The following is a 14,937-nucleotide window of genomic DNA, read 5'->3' as shown; positions in this document are numbered from 1 at the left end:
TACAAAATATGAGGAAATTATGCAATAATGTTTTGGATATTGATATTGATACCAATATGGCGGCTGTGGCACATGAGGTAGAGCGCTTGACCTGCAACCACAAGGTCGGTGGTTCAAACCCCTCTACAGGCAACATGCCGAGGTGTCCTTGAGCGAGACACCTAACCCCAAAATTGCTCCCCGGGCGCTTCATTGCAGCCCGCTGCTCCTCCGGGATGGGTTAAATGCAGAGAACCGAATTTCCCCATTGTGGGACTAATAAAGGCTTAATTATTATTAATATAACTTAATATAAAATATATTAAATTCCTTTCAGTTTTGCTGCTTTCAGTATTCTGAAAGTATTTTGAATTATTTAATATTCTGTATTAAAATTGCTTGTTGAAAAAAAATCATTCCATTCTTTTATTCGACAAATTAACATTCAACTGAACAAAAAAAAGATAGTTACCATTGATACCATAGATACCATTGATACCATTGATACCATTGATACCATTGATACCATTGACTATTGGACTGACAAAAAGAATCCTAAAGATGAAACTTGACTCACGTTTTAAACGTTACTTTGGTTTTCTCTGCTGGATGAAGCTCAGACGTTGTGTTTTAAGAAACACATTAAACTCTGTTTGTTTAAAGTAATTATGTTGAATACTTCTCTGGTCTGCTGTGAACACAGAGACAGATGGGATGTTAAGTTTAGTCCCTTATTAAAGGTGTCAACTCGCCAGCAGCCTGAAGACAGGAACATAAAGTAGCTGGAAGCAGCTCAGCCTCAAAGCTCCTCAACCGATAAACCAGCTTGTGTGTGTCAGAGTAAAGACAAAGAGACAAAGAGACAAAGAGACAGAGACAGGATGTTTGAGACGGGGACATCTCACTACAGAACTTTTCTAAAGTACCGATAGCAGAACTGTTAACTTCGGACCATAGACTACATATAGGAAGTGGACGTAGTCATCGTGACCTCACCCATCGGTTTGTGGACTGATGTTATGAAGCCTCTAGTTTTGCGATTTCGCCATTGCTGTCTTGGTTTACGGCTGTCACCATGTTGGCTTTTTGCAACCAGTGAACAGGAAGTGACCATATTTGGACTGAGGACGTAGAGACGCCGTATACGTTTGACTGTAAATGGAGCATCATTTACTAAATGAACATCATGCTGTATTGAAGAAGACTTGAAACTAGAGATTGAGACCATAAACTCATGTTTACAATGTTTACTGAGGGAATAAATCAAGAGAGAAGTAGAGTCATTTTCTCATAGACTTCTATACAACCAGAGGAGTCGCCCCCTGATGGACAGCAGAGAGAATGCAGCTTGACAAACATATTTTTATATAACTAAAACCTCAGATAAGATCATAAGCTGAGGCAGCAGAACTTCACTAAACTGTTGTGTAGTTCTTGGACACTGTTTGTAAAGCATGTCTGTTATTTTACCGTCTTTTTACCGTCTAAGAACAGACATAAACACGACATTAAAAAGGGGGAGCGTCAGTCGTTCTGCTGGCTGTGAGCTGGCGGAGTCCTGATCCTCTGGAACAGACCATAATCTGCTTCTTAGCCGGCACCATATGTGACCGATCATGCATTTTCTAAATAATACCAGAGAGCTGCATATGTCCTCGAACGCCTCGTCACGCAGCTTCACTGCAGCTGAGCCGTTTCTATTGATAACGTGGAGAAACAGATCTGATCGGGTTAGAAATAAACTACAAGATGATTATTTTATATATAATAACTTAAGCTCTTTACTGTCAGCTGCTCTGTATGTGAAATATGAAGTATTTATAGCTGAAATCGTCTATAAAATCTCCCGTAAGACATATTTTTATCTTAATGGATTTGAGTTAAAACAATGAAATCAAACTTTAAAATATTTAATTTACACATTTCATTATGGTTTGTTTTTAAGAGATATTTAATGTTTGTAGTCAATATTAATATAACTAAATATATAGATTAAATACAAACAAGAACATTGCTTAATAATTTCACAATTATCTTTTATTATTTTGATATTTATTGTGATTTAAACTAATTTTACAGCTTTATGCATCACTAGAATGATAATACATAAGTAGTCAGACTGTTGGAGTGTTTGATTTCATCCAGAAGTAGACAGGAGGCAAAGGAGACATGGAATAATTCAAAATAATCATGATTGTATCTGTTATTGTTGCTTGTGATCTAACTCCTCTTTTGATTGGGTGTTGATGACTTTCTTATAAATATGTTCATAATGTGATTTTCTTCTTAGAACCCTATTTAATTATTAATACTGTATTACCTGTACATCAATCATGATTCATCATCTTGAAGTGTCTGAGCTCAGAGGATGGCAGCTTGTGATTGGTTGAGGGCTGACAGGGGGGCTGTAATGAAAAGTGACATAATGAAGTAGAAGAATAACAAGTAATAACAAGTGTAATGTTATTAAATGTTGTCGTGGTGCGTTCAGGTACATCCAGGCAGCCACGTCTCCCAAAGACATCGTCATCATGGTGGACATCAGCGGCAGCATGAAGGGGCTGAAGATGACCATCGCCAAACACACCATCAACACCATCCTGGACACGCTGGGGGAGAACGACTTCGTCAACGTCATCGCTGTGAGACACACACACACACACACACACACACACACACACACACACACACACACACACACACACACACACACACACACACACACACACACACATATATCGACCTAACAGAGTGAGACATTACATCAGTGATAGAACAAAATTAACAAAATTAAAGTATCTGTACCACAAAGTAAAAATACTAAGTATTGTACAAAAGTATGTGTGTATAATAACTGAAGTAAAGTACCTTTAAATACTGAAGTAAAGTACCTTTAAATACTGAAGTAAAGTACCTTTAATACTGAAGTAAAGTACCTTTAAATACTGAAGTAAAGTACCTTTAATTGAAGTAAAGTACTTTAAATACTGAAGTAAAGTACCTTTAAATACTGAAGTAAAGTACTTTAAATACTGAAGTAAAGTACCTTTAAAGTTACTAAATACTGGTCCTTTAAATTGAAGTAAAGTACTGTTTGAGTAAATGTACTTAGTTACATTCCACCACTGTGTTCTGTGTATTTGGAGGTAACTGTTACTGGTCCAGGGATTTAAACCAGAGACTGCTGTTTGCTCATGAATCTGTCTCCTCCTCCTGTGTCTCCTCCTCTTGTGTCTCCTCCTCTGTCTCCTCCTCTTGTGTCTCCTCCTGTCTCCTCCTCCCTGTGTCTCTCCTCTGTCTCCTCCCTGTCTGTCTCCTCCTCCTGTGTCTCCTCTCCTGTGTCTCCTCCTGTGTCTCCTCCTCCTCTTGTGTCTCCTCCTCTGTCTGTCTCCCTCCCTGTGTCTCCTCTCTGTCTCCTCCTGTGTCTCTGTGTCTCCTCCTGTCTCCTCCTCCTCCTCCTGTGTCTCCTCCTGTGTCTCCTCTCTGTGTCTCCTCTCCCTCCTGTGTCTCCTCCTCTGTCTCCTCCTGCGTCTCCTCCTCCTCCTCTTCAGTACACTGACTATGTCCGGTACGTGGAGCCGTGCTTCAAAGGAACTCTGGTTCAGGCCGACTTAGACAACAGAGAGGTGAGAACACACACACACACACACACACACACACACACACACACACACACACACACACACACACACACACACACACACACACACACACACTAACACACACTCACACACTAACACACACACACACACACACACACACACACACACACACACACACACACACACACACACACACATTCAGATATTTCAAAATAAAAGCATGTAAGAAGTTTATAAATGAAATGTCTCCTCAGTGGAACTCAAACTAGACATCATTTTTTCTTAACAGTAAACGATTGGTAATCACTTGTTTAACCTTTAAAAATGTGTAATATTTTATTAGCTTATCATGTGTTTTTTTAATGTAACATTTTAATCTGAAAGGTAATTTGATAACCAAAGCTGTTAAATAAATGAAGTGAAGTGAAAACGACAAAGTTGCAGCAAAAAAAAGAAGTAGAAAGTAAAAAAAAAATGAATTTAAGAAGATATTTTCAGTACTTTTTGAACCACAAATATAATTCCATTCACCTCCATTGTGTTTTAATGTGAAGGGAAGGTTCATTGATTAACTAATTAATTAAATATTTCTCTCTCTTCTCTCTCAGCACTTCAAGCAGCTGGTGGACGAGCTTCACGTTAAAGGAGAAGCCAAGATCAAGAACGCCATGAAGGAGTCCTTCAAGATCCTCAACGAGGTTTGTGTCCTTTAGAGATGGCAGGAGGTTCACCTCATGATTAGAGACACTTAAAGGGACAGTGTGTGAGATGTAGTGACATCTAGTGGTGAGGAGGCAGATTGCAGCCAACTAAACCCCCAGAGGCCTTCAGGTAGGAATCCTCTTGTCAACACTCTGTTCTTCTTCATGACTAAATAATTGTTCTTAAAAAGATATCCAAGATTTAAAAACAAATTAATTAAGAGCAGGATTACAATTTATATTTAAAATATATCAAAATATTGTTTATAGAACAGCAAAGTTACTTTATAAAATCATTAATCTCTCACTGGAAACAGGTGTGAAATGTCAATAAAATGAATTTAGGGGTGAAGAAGGTTGAGAATCCTGTAAACTTTTTGATTTGGCTGCAAAATATTTACACAAATGTAGATTTTAAAGAATTTAAACTTTGTATTATCCCTAGACGTGTAAATACAGTTTTTATTAGTGAATCGACGTGATCGAGCAAAGTAAGAAAAATTCAGAGATGCACGACCAAATGTGGAGCCTTCAGTGATTAAATCATCTTCCTTCACTACGGCCAGTTTAAACTAAGCTTTATTGCTCTGTCTTTAAACTGTGTATGTGTATGTGTGTGTGTGTGTGTGTGTGTGTGTGTGTGTGTGTGTGTGTGTGTGTGTGTGTGTGTGTGTGTGTGTGTGTGTGTGTGTGTGTGTGTGTGTGTGTGTGTGTGTGCAGGCCAGGGCGAGCGGTCAGGGCAGCATGTGTAACCAGGCCATCATGCTGATCACAGACGGAGCCATGGAGGACTTTGAGTCCGTCTTTGAGGAGTTCAACTGGCCCGAACGCAGGGTGAGAAATTCTATTTTATTTATATTTTCTATATAAATTATTTTATTTTATTTGCTTATTTTATTTGTTAATTTTATTTAATTTTATTTCTTAGTTTGTTTCCTCAATTGGTTTTATTTCTTTATCTATTGTACTGTTTTAACAGGGTTTAACTCTCATGAAGAGACTGGCTTTCATGTGATGTCATGCTTTTATTTTTGTTTTTATATATTTATATATTTATATATTTATATATACATTCTTTTTTTTTTTTAAAAAATATATATATTTTTAAATAAATTAAATAAATTAAATAAATAAATAAATAAATAAATGAATAAATGAATAAATAAATATTTATTTTATTTTCATTTAATTTATTACGTTTTTTAGGTTTGTTGTTATAATATCAATTGGTTTAATTTCTACATCTAAAGTACTTTTTTATCAGGGTTAAACTCTCATAAGTGGTCTTACTCTTGATCTTCTGGTTTATTGCTTTGTCTGTAGAAGCACTTTGTAAGTTCCGTTTTTTAAGGTGCTTATTATTATGATTAAAGCTATTATTAGAGACAGGCCTTTACATCTACTTATATTTGGTCATGTCTTAGTATTAAAGCCTCCCTCTTTTCTGATTTACATTTTTATTATTGTTGATAAAGTGTTTTTTTCTCCGTTCAGGTGCGAGTCTTCACCTACCTGATCGGCAGAGAGATGACCTTCGCCCAAAACACCAAGTGGATCGCCTGCAACAACAAAGGTCAGCTGTCTGTCCGTGTGTGTGTGTGTGTGTGTGTGTGTGTGTGTGTGTGTGTGTGTGTGTGTGTGTGTGTGTGTCTTCATAAACCTTGTGTGTGTGTGTGTGTGTCTTCATAAACCTTGTGTGTGTGTGTTCTCTCAGGTTACTACACACACATCTCCACGCTGGCCGACGTGCAGGAGAACGTCATGGAGTACCTGCACGTTCTCAGCCGGCCGATGGTCATCAACCACGACCACGACATCATCTGGACGGAGGCCTACATGGACACTGTGGTGAGCCGGAGCCGGCCAATCAGAGAGCTCGAAAAGGAGCCGTTTATATTCATATTTTAAACATTCTGTATCAGATATGAAGTGAAAAAAACAACCTTTCCTATATTTTCATTTTGGGGTGAACTTCTCCTGTCATCATCATCATCATCATCATCATCATCATCATCATCATCATCATCATCACTTCACCTTCATCTGTCCGTCTGCTTCCTCCTTTGTGTTTTTTTCCACCTCATCTTCCCATGATCCTCTGGGGCTCTTCATCCATCGCTCCGGCAGCTTCCCAGCACCAAGGAGGTAAAGAAGAAGAAGAAGTTGTAGTTTTAGATGAACGTCCTTCCCATAGACAGTATGTAAGAACTGGGCCTAGTCACCTTTACGTCACCCGTTACTGTGTGGACTAGTTTTGAAGACTTGAGTTCAGCATTCGGGCGTTTGAATATTTTGTTTTTCTGGCCATCGCCCCCTTTTTTTGAAAAACTCAGCAACGTTTCTGTCCAGAATGAAGCTTTAAGACACGAAGCTTTGACCTCACTCTGCAGAAAAATCAACATTCATGTCGTTGTGTTCTCAGTTCTAAAAGTCACAAACTTAGAATCTATAGAAACGCTGTTTACAAACCAGTTTCCAAACATCAGTAAAGTTTCTTTCTGTCAAAAAGAAAAGAAAAGATCTTAAGGTTTTATTCTCTTTATATCCTCTTACACTTTAAAGGAAGAAACATATTCAGATTTTGATGACAAATCACACATTTTACAGTTAAACTATTCATATCTGACAAGTTATCATGAACGAACGTCTCCCTTTAAGTTGTTTCAAGACCTCCTGGAGTGTTTTGGCCCTCATGTTGAGAACCGATGATTTAGAATGTAGTGATCGTAGTACTTTTACCACTTTTTAAATGTAAACAGTTCTCCTACATCGCCACCTGGTGTTCAACATCAGAGCTGCACTGGTATATTACAGCTACAATAAGCATTAAATATCACATTTGTGTGAAGATGATGAAGAATATGCTAAATATAGAAAATTCATCTCCTTTCCCTCGTTCCCTCCTTCATGCTTTAAAGTGTGTTTTCATAAAGTTAACCTCTCTCTGTGTTGAATGTTTTTTTTGTCTCAGCTCTTCACCACCAAAGCTCAGAGTCTGCTGCTGATGACCTCGGTGGCCATGCCGGTGTTCAGCAAGAAGAAGGAGACGGTCAGCGACAACTCTCATCTATTTATTAATTCATAAATCTGTCTAATAATGAAGGATAATTAGTCTCGTTATACTTAAAGGCTTTCATTTGGTTTTAAAGGGGAGAGCAGTTAGTTCTGACGGCGGCCATGTTGTCTTTCTTTGGTCCAAAGATCTCCACAAAAATTAGATTTTAATCCCAGAAAAAACCTTCAGAATTTTCAAGATAAAAGTTGTAAATTTACGAGAAAAAAATCTCTTTGAGTAAAAAGGTTTTGAAATTTAAATATTAAGCAAAACAACACATGCAATTGTTATTGAACGTGAAAATAATATCACTTATTTTAAATGTGGTGTTGTTAACTTTACTGTAACCTTAACTTATGAGCCTCTTAAATTTGTAACAAATAGGACTGTTTTTATTATTATTATTACCATTATTATTGTAACTGGTATTGCTATTATGTTTTACTGTTATTCATATTATTTTTGACCATTATCAATATTTTGCATATGCATTTTTTATATTTACATTTATATTTATAATATAATATAATAACTTAAATTATAACTTAAAAAGAAGAGTTAGTATTTCTCTAGAGCCAAATAAAAAAGGAAAAGAGATGACTGAAGTTATCGTCATAGATTTTGGATAAGATGTCCATAACTCTTTTTAATAACTATTATTGTTATTATTTTATTAATATTTATTATTTATTTTTATTTTATTATTTTTATTTTTATTTATTTATTTATTTATTTATTTATTTATTTATTTATTTATTTATTTATTTTTATTCCCCAGCTGTCCCATGGGATCCTGCTGGGTGTGGTCGGCACCGACATCCCGCTGATGGAGGTGATGAAGCTGGCGCCCAGATACATGGTGAGCTCAGCGTGGAGGTGTAGGACGGACCAGGAAATGAGTTTTTTCACAATAAAAGCCTTCCATGTTTTACTTCCTCTCCCTGTTCCTCCACAGCTGGGAGCTCACGGATACGCCTTCCTCATCACCAACAACGGCTACATCCTGGCACATCCTGACCTTCGACCTCTGGTGAGTTAAACAGGACTGAAGAGGAAGTTGTTATTATCTATAAGGACAGATATACAGTATTTAAACACACACACACACACACACACACACACACACACACACACACACACACAGTCACAGTGTGTCTTCTGTCCGACAGTACAAAGATGGAAAGAAACTGAAGCCGAAGCCGAACTACAACAGCGTGGATCTGTCTGAGGTGGAGTGGGAGGACACAGAAGAGAAGGTAACAGATCACATGTTCATCTTATAGTCAAACTGAGCGTCTGGACCTCAAACGTCACACCAGCGTTGTGTTCGTGTGAAAACATTTATATTTGAGTCTGTTTGTGTCTGTAAATTTCTCCTAAATTCACCAAAAGTTACCATAACATAATGCCTCATTTGCATATTTAAACATAACATTTCATAAAACTTGTAGTACAAAAAACATAATCATCTTAATGTCAGTAATCAGCTGGTGAAGATTCATATTGATATCTATGAGTTATTTTTTTTACCCTATTCACCTGTAGAGTCTTCAACATGTATGTAATTTAACTAAACATATCTTTAAAGGACGTTTTCTCTAAATGAGTTTTTTCTCAGACTCTGATCCAGAAATCTCCACTTCAGTAGCTCTTACATACACCAAACTTTACAGCTTCATTCCTCTCTATATTCTGAAGGTTTCTACAGAGGGGTTTGTTCATATGTCATTCATAACCTGATTTGTACAACATTTTATTACTAAAAACATGGAGAAAATTGATTTGTTAACAGTATTTTCTGATTTATGGAGTGAAACAAAGAGATATTCTAAATTCCCTCTGTACAAAAACCTTTAACTCTAATATGTCAACAAAATGAAACAAGAATTTTGAACCTGGCTTTATTTAATGTTCTGATTTATTTTGTGGAAACGTATGAAAATAAGCACATATTTAATAAGATAATGCCTCATTTGTATATTTAAACATTTCAGAAAACTTGTAGTGTCCCGTTAACATGATACAATCCTAAAGTATGTAATAAATTATAGAAATGTAGTAAAGTAGTAGTTTTTTTATGACATAAATCTCTAGTTTACACATTTATCTTCTAAAAAATAGACCTGAAGCATAAATACACACAAACTTTGAGTGTATTTCTTCTCAATAAAGTAAAAACATGTCTGTCGTCAGATGAAGAATCTGATCTGACTTCATATTAAAACCCGTCTTCGTCTCGTTGTCTCTTCCAGCTGAGAACGGCCATGGTGAGAGGAGAGACGGGCTTCATCCGGCTGAGCATCAGAGCGTCAGTGGACAAAGGGGTGAGGAACCAATCACAGAGTCCCAACGTCACAACAACGGGTTCCACATGTTAGAACGGAGGAGAACGGCTGATAGAGAAACAGAGTAACCTCTTACGTATCCTCACTGGATAAAGTATAAAGTATGACAAGTAGATACAATTACAGCATTCAGACTAAAAACTCTAATTGTTTTGTTTTTTATACTGTGATGTTGATGGACACCAATAGTGGAACATCGTCTAAGAAACTAGAAAAGTGTAGAAAATAATTTAATAAATTATTTTTAATTGATTTATATTAATTTATTAATTATACTACAATTATATTAATTTATTAATTATACTACATTTGTATTAATTATAAATAATTTAATAAATTATTTATAATTAATATAATAGTAGTATAATTAATCAATTAATTATACTACTATTAAGTACTGTCACAAGAGCAGTGGAGGACAAAGTACTCAGAAGTTTTACTTTAGTAAAAGTAGTTATACATCAGTGTAAAAATACTATGTTACAAGTAAAAGTCTTGCATTCAAAATCTTTAAAGTATCAGCATCAAAATATACTTAAAGAACCAAAAGTAAAAGTACTCATTATTATATTGTATTATTTTATTATAATTATTTATGCATTCATTTGTTCATCACTTTAATGTTGCAGCCGGTAAAGGTGGAGGTCATTTTAATACCTTTACATACTGCTGGTAGTTTAATCTATAATAATACATCATCATTTATTAGTTGATTATATTTTATTTTATTAATTTGAATCTACAAATTTACTTAATACGTCAGATAAATATAGTGCAGTGAAAACGTACAACATTTGCCTCTGAGACGTGGTTGAGTGCGTGTATAAAGTAGTACAAAATATATATTACAAGTACAAAGTATTATGTAAAAATGCTCTGTGTTACACAAATACATTAGTTGCATACAAATACTGCCTAAGAGTACATAATATATACTTTATATTATGAGATAAGGACATACGTGTAGTTTCTCTCCAGCCCAGTAGGAGGCAGTGATGCTTTGTCAATGATGCTGCTTAATATGAAGTAGAAGAAGAAGAAAAAAAACACTTCCTGGTTGGTCTTCATTTGATTGGGAACAGTGAAAAATCTAGCATTAATACAGACCTCACCATGAGTATTGATGAGATCAGAGCAGAGAGGAAGACTTCTCTGAGTGACAGGAACAAAGCTGATCAGACTGATGGACGAGGAGACGATCAGCTGCTTCAGTCGGATGTTTGATGTTTGATCCTCTCTGATGTGGAACCAGTTTCTATATGTTCTATATGTTCTATTTGTGGTTCTACATTAACAATTCAATTCAATTCAGTTTATTTTGTAGAGCCCAGAATCACAAATTACAAATTTGCCTCAGAGGGCTTTACAATCTGTCCTTAAACCCTCACATCCTCTGTCCTTAGACCCTCACATCCTCTGTCCTTACACCCTCACATCCTCTGTCCTTACACCCTCACCTCCTCTGTCCTTACACCCTCACATCCTCTGTCCTTAGACCCTCACATCCTCTGTCCTTACACCCTCACATCCTCTGTCCTTACACCCTCACATCCTCTGTCCTTAGACCCTCACATCCTCTGTCCTTACACCCTCACATCCTCTGTCCTTAGACCCTCACATCCTCTGTCCTTACACCCTCACATCCTCTGTCCTTACACCCTCACATCCTCTGTCCTTACACCCTCACATCCTCTGTCCTTAGACCCTCACATCCTCTGTCCTTACACCCTCACATCCTCTGTCCTTAGATCCTCACATCCTCTGTCCTTAGATCCTTCTCCAGGATGGACAGAAGTCAATAGATGTCATGTGTACAGAATGAACAGCATAACAGAGATACAACACATTCAATGTATATGACATAAATGATTCATATAATAAGACTACTTATAATAACAGCAGCAATTATTACAGTAGAATTATAGTTATGAAAATAGGGATAGTAATGTGATTAATAATAATAATGGAAGTAGCAGTGGGTGTCAGTCGGCTCACAGCAGGAGGCACGACTACGGTCCAGGTACCACAACGATTCATGGAAACCTGCAAAGCGAGAAAGCAAAAGGGCTTCAGGGTGGAAGTAAAGCTAAAATGCTTAATGGTACAGGTAATAGTAATAGTAATGTGACTAGTAATAATAATAATGGTGGTAGCAGTCGGTGTCAGCAGGGCCGTAGCAGGATGCACGTCCACGGTCCAGGTACAGCCACGATTTATAGAAGCCTGCGAAGCGAGAAAGCACAAAGACTCCAGGGTACAAGCAAGTCAATAAGCGTAATAGTACAGGCAATAATAATAGTAATGTGACTAATAATGATAGTGGTAGTAGTAGTGGGTGTCAGCAGGGCCTCAGTAGGTGGCACGATGACAGCCCAAATATAACCCCGATTCCTGGGAACCTGCGAGGCGAGAAAGCACAAGAACTCCGGGGAAGAAGCAAAATCAGTAATGTGCATAAATAGGAGATTAATACATAAAGATGGATTAACAGACATCTTCTCTCCTTTCTCCTCCAACAGAAGCGACCTCTGTTCCTCGTCAACGACTACTTCTACACAAACATCGACGAGACTCCTTTCAGGTAAATCTGATGTTTTTGTGTTTTTGTTAAAGGGATAGTGGGATAGATGTATAAGACAAACCTTCTCAACCATTTGTAACTTATTGTTGGCTTCTTATTGATACATTTTTTTTTTTATCCCAAATAATTAAGAAAGAAAAAACATGACAAAAACAGGAGAAATAATAAACTGGGCTGTAAATATGTAACAGTGAAAACAAGTTTGTCTCTAACTGATGTGTTGAGATTGCCGTTTGATTAAAAAACTAACAGTGAAAACAAGTTTGTCTCTAACTGATGTGTTGAGATTGCCGTTGTGACATTCAGTAAAGTAATGTATGTTCTGTGAACGTATTTTACACTCCTAAAAGAATCAATATCAGTTGAAGTGAACGCTATATTTAGAACATTTTCACCTCTTTACCTTTCTGACGGGGAACTGAAGCTGTTATCTTTGCTCTCTTCAAAGACACCAGACTCCATTCACAAAAACAGTCATTTTAATTTGCACAACGCATAAGTTGCTGGTCTGTTGCTGCCTCGTTACTGTGTGACTTTTTTCCAAAGTTACACATTAACTGGAAGTATATGTATGTATATATATATGTGTATATATATATACATATATGTGTATATATATGTATATATATATATATATATGTATATATATGTATATATATATGTATATGTATATATATGTGTATATATGTATATATGTATGTATGTATATATGTATATATATATATATATATATGTATGTATGTATGTATATATATATGTATATATATGTATGTATATATGTATATATATATGTATATATATATATATATATATGTGTGTGTATATGTATATTTTTGTGAGTTTTAGTAACTGAAATATGAACCTCATGAATCGGGTCACTAAACAGTTTTCTTCTCACTGTAGATTCTTCAGTTGTTTCTGTGTGATTTGACCACTAGAGGGCAGAACTTTACACCTCATTCTATTAAATGAAGAACCGTCACTGTCTCACTGTCTCTCCATCTCTTCTCCGTCTCTTCTCCGTCTCTTCTCCGTCTCTCTGCAGCTTCGGCATGGTGCTGACCAGAGGACACGGACGCCTGATGTTTATTGGAAACGTCTCCGTGGAGGAAGGTAAGAGTTCCCACAATTCACTGCTGCACAAACCTTTGAGATCAACAGCTGGATCTGATGCAGCTGTTGGTTAGAAACATAAAACATGTCATCCCTCTCAACCTCAGTGTTTGTTCTGTAGATGAGGGCTGAACTACCTAAGATAAATAAAATAAAAACTATATAAGAACTTCATACACATAGTAGACTGTTTCCTAAGGAGTCATAGGAATGGCATAAAAAATATAAAAATAAATTAGTAAGAATAAATAAGTAAATAAAAAAGAGTAATACAAAGAGAAATACAAAATGAGAATAATTATAAGCATTTATTAGTTTATTTATTTCTGTATATAATTATTGTTTTTATATTTTAAGAAATATATATTGATTCATTTTTTACATTTAGGTTTCTCCATTTCTTCCTGTATATTTTAAAAAATATATTTCTATTATTATGTACCGTGTCATTTATTTATTTTCATCCCTTTATTTTTCCATATGCTTTTGCTTTTACTTTTTTATTTGCTTATTTATTCTTTTATTTATTTCTCTTTATATTTGCTCTTCTATTTGTTATGTAAGGATCATTTACTGCAGTAAAAGTACTAATACCACACTGTGAAATACTCCACTACAAGTAAAAGTCCTGCATTCAAAACTTTACTTAGGTATTGTGTTTTACGTAATTTTCTCTGAAACACAACAGCTTCTTAAACCTTAGTGATAAGAAGTAAATCTGTATTTATTTATTTGATTTGTATTTGATTTGTTTGTTTCTTCCTCTGCAGGTTTACATGATCTCACCTCCCCCGACCTCAGCATCGCCACCGAGTGGTACGTCTGAAACCACAAAGTCCTCAGTTTGAAACATGAACTGATATTTAATTATGTAGATTTCATCAGTTATTCATTTATATGTGCAGAAGACACAGATGATTGAGTCTCAAACATCAAAACATGACAAACTATATTGTTTAATTTTAACGTTAATAACAAGGTGAGTGTGGAAGTAATAATATCTCAAATGTATATATTTTTTTCCACATTTCACTTTGTAATTAAATCAACTAAAAGTATATTAAAGTGCCAGCAGCATCCGGTCTGGTTCCTGTGAGTCCTGGTTCACTAAAACCTCTTTCCCTCAGGACGTACTGTGAGACCGACATCGACCCGAGTCACCGGAAATACTCTCAGCTTCAGGCCGCCATCCGCTACCTGCTGGGGAAGGAGCCCGACCTGGAGTGTAGGTTTATACTATAATATAAAGGTGTTTTAGCTCCATTTAGATTTATACTAATGATATAATATGAGGATCTGGGTCCGGTTGTGTTAAGGTAACTTCAATTATTCACTTAAGTATTTAAGGTTTTCTCATTTTCTTGGTCTTTAACTTAAGGAATCCCTTGATTTTAGTTGAACTTTTGCACAAAAGACCTTAGCAACCAAAGTAAAGAAAAAAACATTAGTTACCGGTGATAAATGAAAGATAAGCTTAACAATGAGTGATTGATTTCTACAAATTAACTTATTAGAAGAAGATTTCATCTTAATTATTATGTTTATTCAGCAATTTCATTTT

The 14,937-nt window shown here is 35.9% G+C and overlaps 1 protein-coding gene across 1 annotated transcript in view; it reads left to right on the top strand.

Moving 5' to 3' along the window:
• Positions 1 to 14,937, top strand: part of LOC129108643 (voltage-dependent calcium channel subunit alpha-2/delta-4-like) — a 59,221-nt gene that overhangs the window by 14,866 nt on the left and 29,418 nt on the right. The window contains exons 9-24 of the mRNA XM_054620519.1: positions 2,471 to 2,621; positions 3,531 to 3,605; positions 4,190 to 4,279; positions 5,003 to 5,116; positions 5,777 to 5,855; positions 5,997 to 6,130; positions 6,410 to 6,427; positions 7,254 to 7,331; positions 8,116 to 8,196; positions 8,293 to 8,367; positions 8,507 to 8,593; positions 9,590 to 9,661; positions 12,202 to 12,263; positions 13,309 to 13,376; positions 14,147 to 14,192; positions 14,504 to 14,601. Coding sequence (XP_054476494.1) covers positions 2,471 to 2,621; positions 3,531 to 3,605; positions 4,190 to 4,279; positions 5,003 to 5,116; positions 5,777 to 5,855; positions 5,997 to 6,130; positions 6,410 to 6,427; positions 7,254 to 7,331; positions 8,116 to 8,196; positions 8,293 to 8,367; positions 8,507 to 8,593; positions 9,590 to 9,661; positions 12,202 to 12,263; positions 13,309 to 13,376; positions 14,147 to 14,192; positions 14,504 to 14,601 — 1,328 coding nt within the window. The remainder of the gene's footprint in view (positions 1 to 2,470; positions 2,622 to 3,530; positions 3,606 to 4,189; positions 4,280 to 5,002; positions 5,117 to 5,776; positions 5,856 to 5,996; positions 6,131 to 6,409; positions 6,428 to 7,253; positions 7,332 to 8,115; positions 8,197 to 8,292; positions 8,368 to 8,506; positions 8,594 to 9,589; positions 9,662 to 12,201; positions 12,264 to 13,308; positions 13,377 to 14,146; positions 14,193 to 14,503; positions 14,602 to 14,937) is intronic.

This window comes from Anoplopoma fimbria, chromosome 19 (assembly GCF_027596085.1).
Source record: "Anoplopoma fimbria isolate UVic2021 breed Golden Eagle Sablefish chromosome 19, Afim_UVic_2022, whole genome shotgun sequence".
Taxonomy (NCBI): domain Eukaryota; kingdom Metazoa; phylum Chordata; class Actinopteri; order Perciformes; family Anoplopomatidae; genus Anoplopoma; species Anoplopoma fimbria.
Note: the sequence above shows the minus strand (reverse complement) of the source record. Positions and strands in the feature narration are given on the sequence as shown.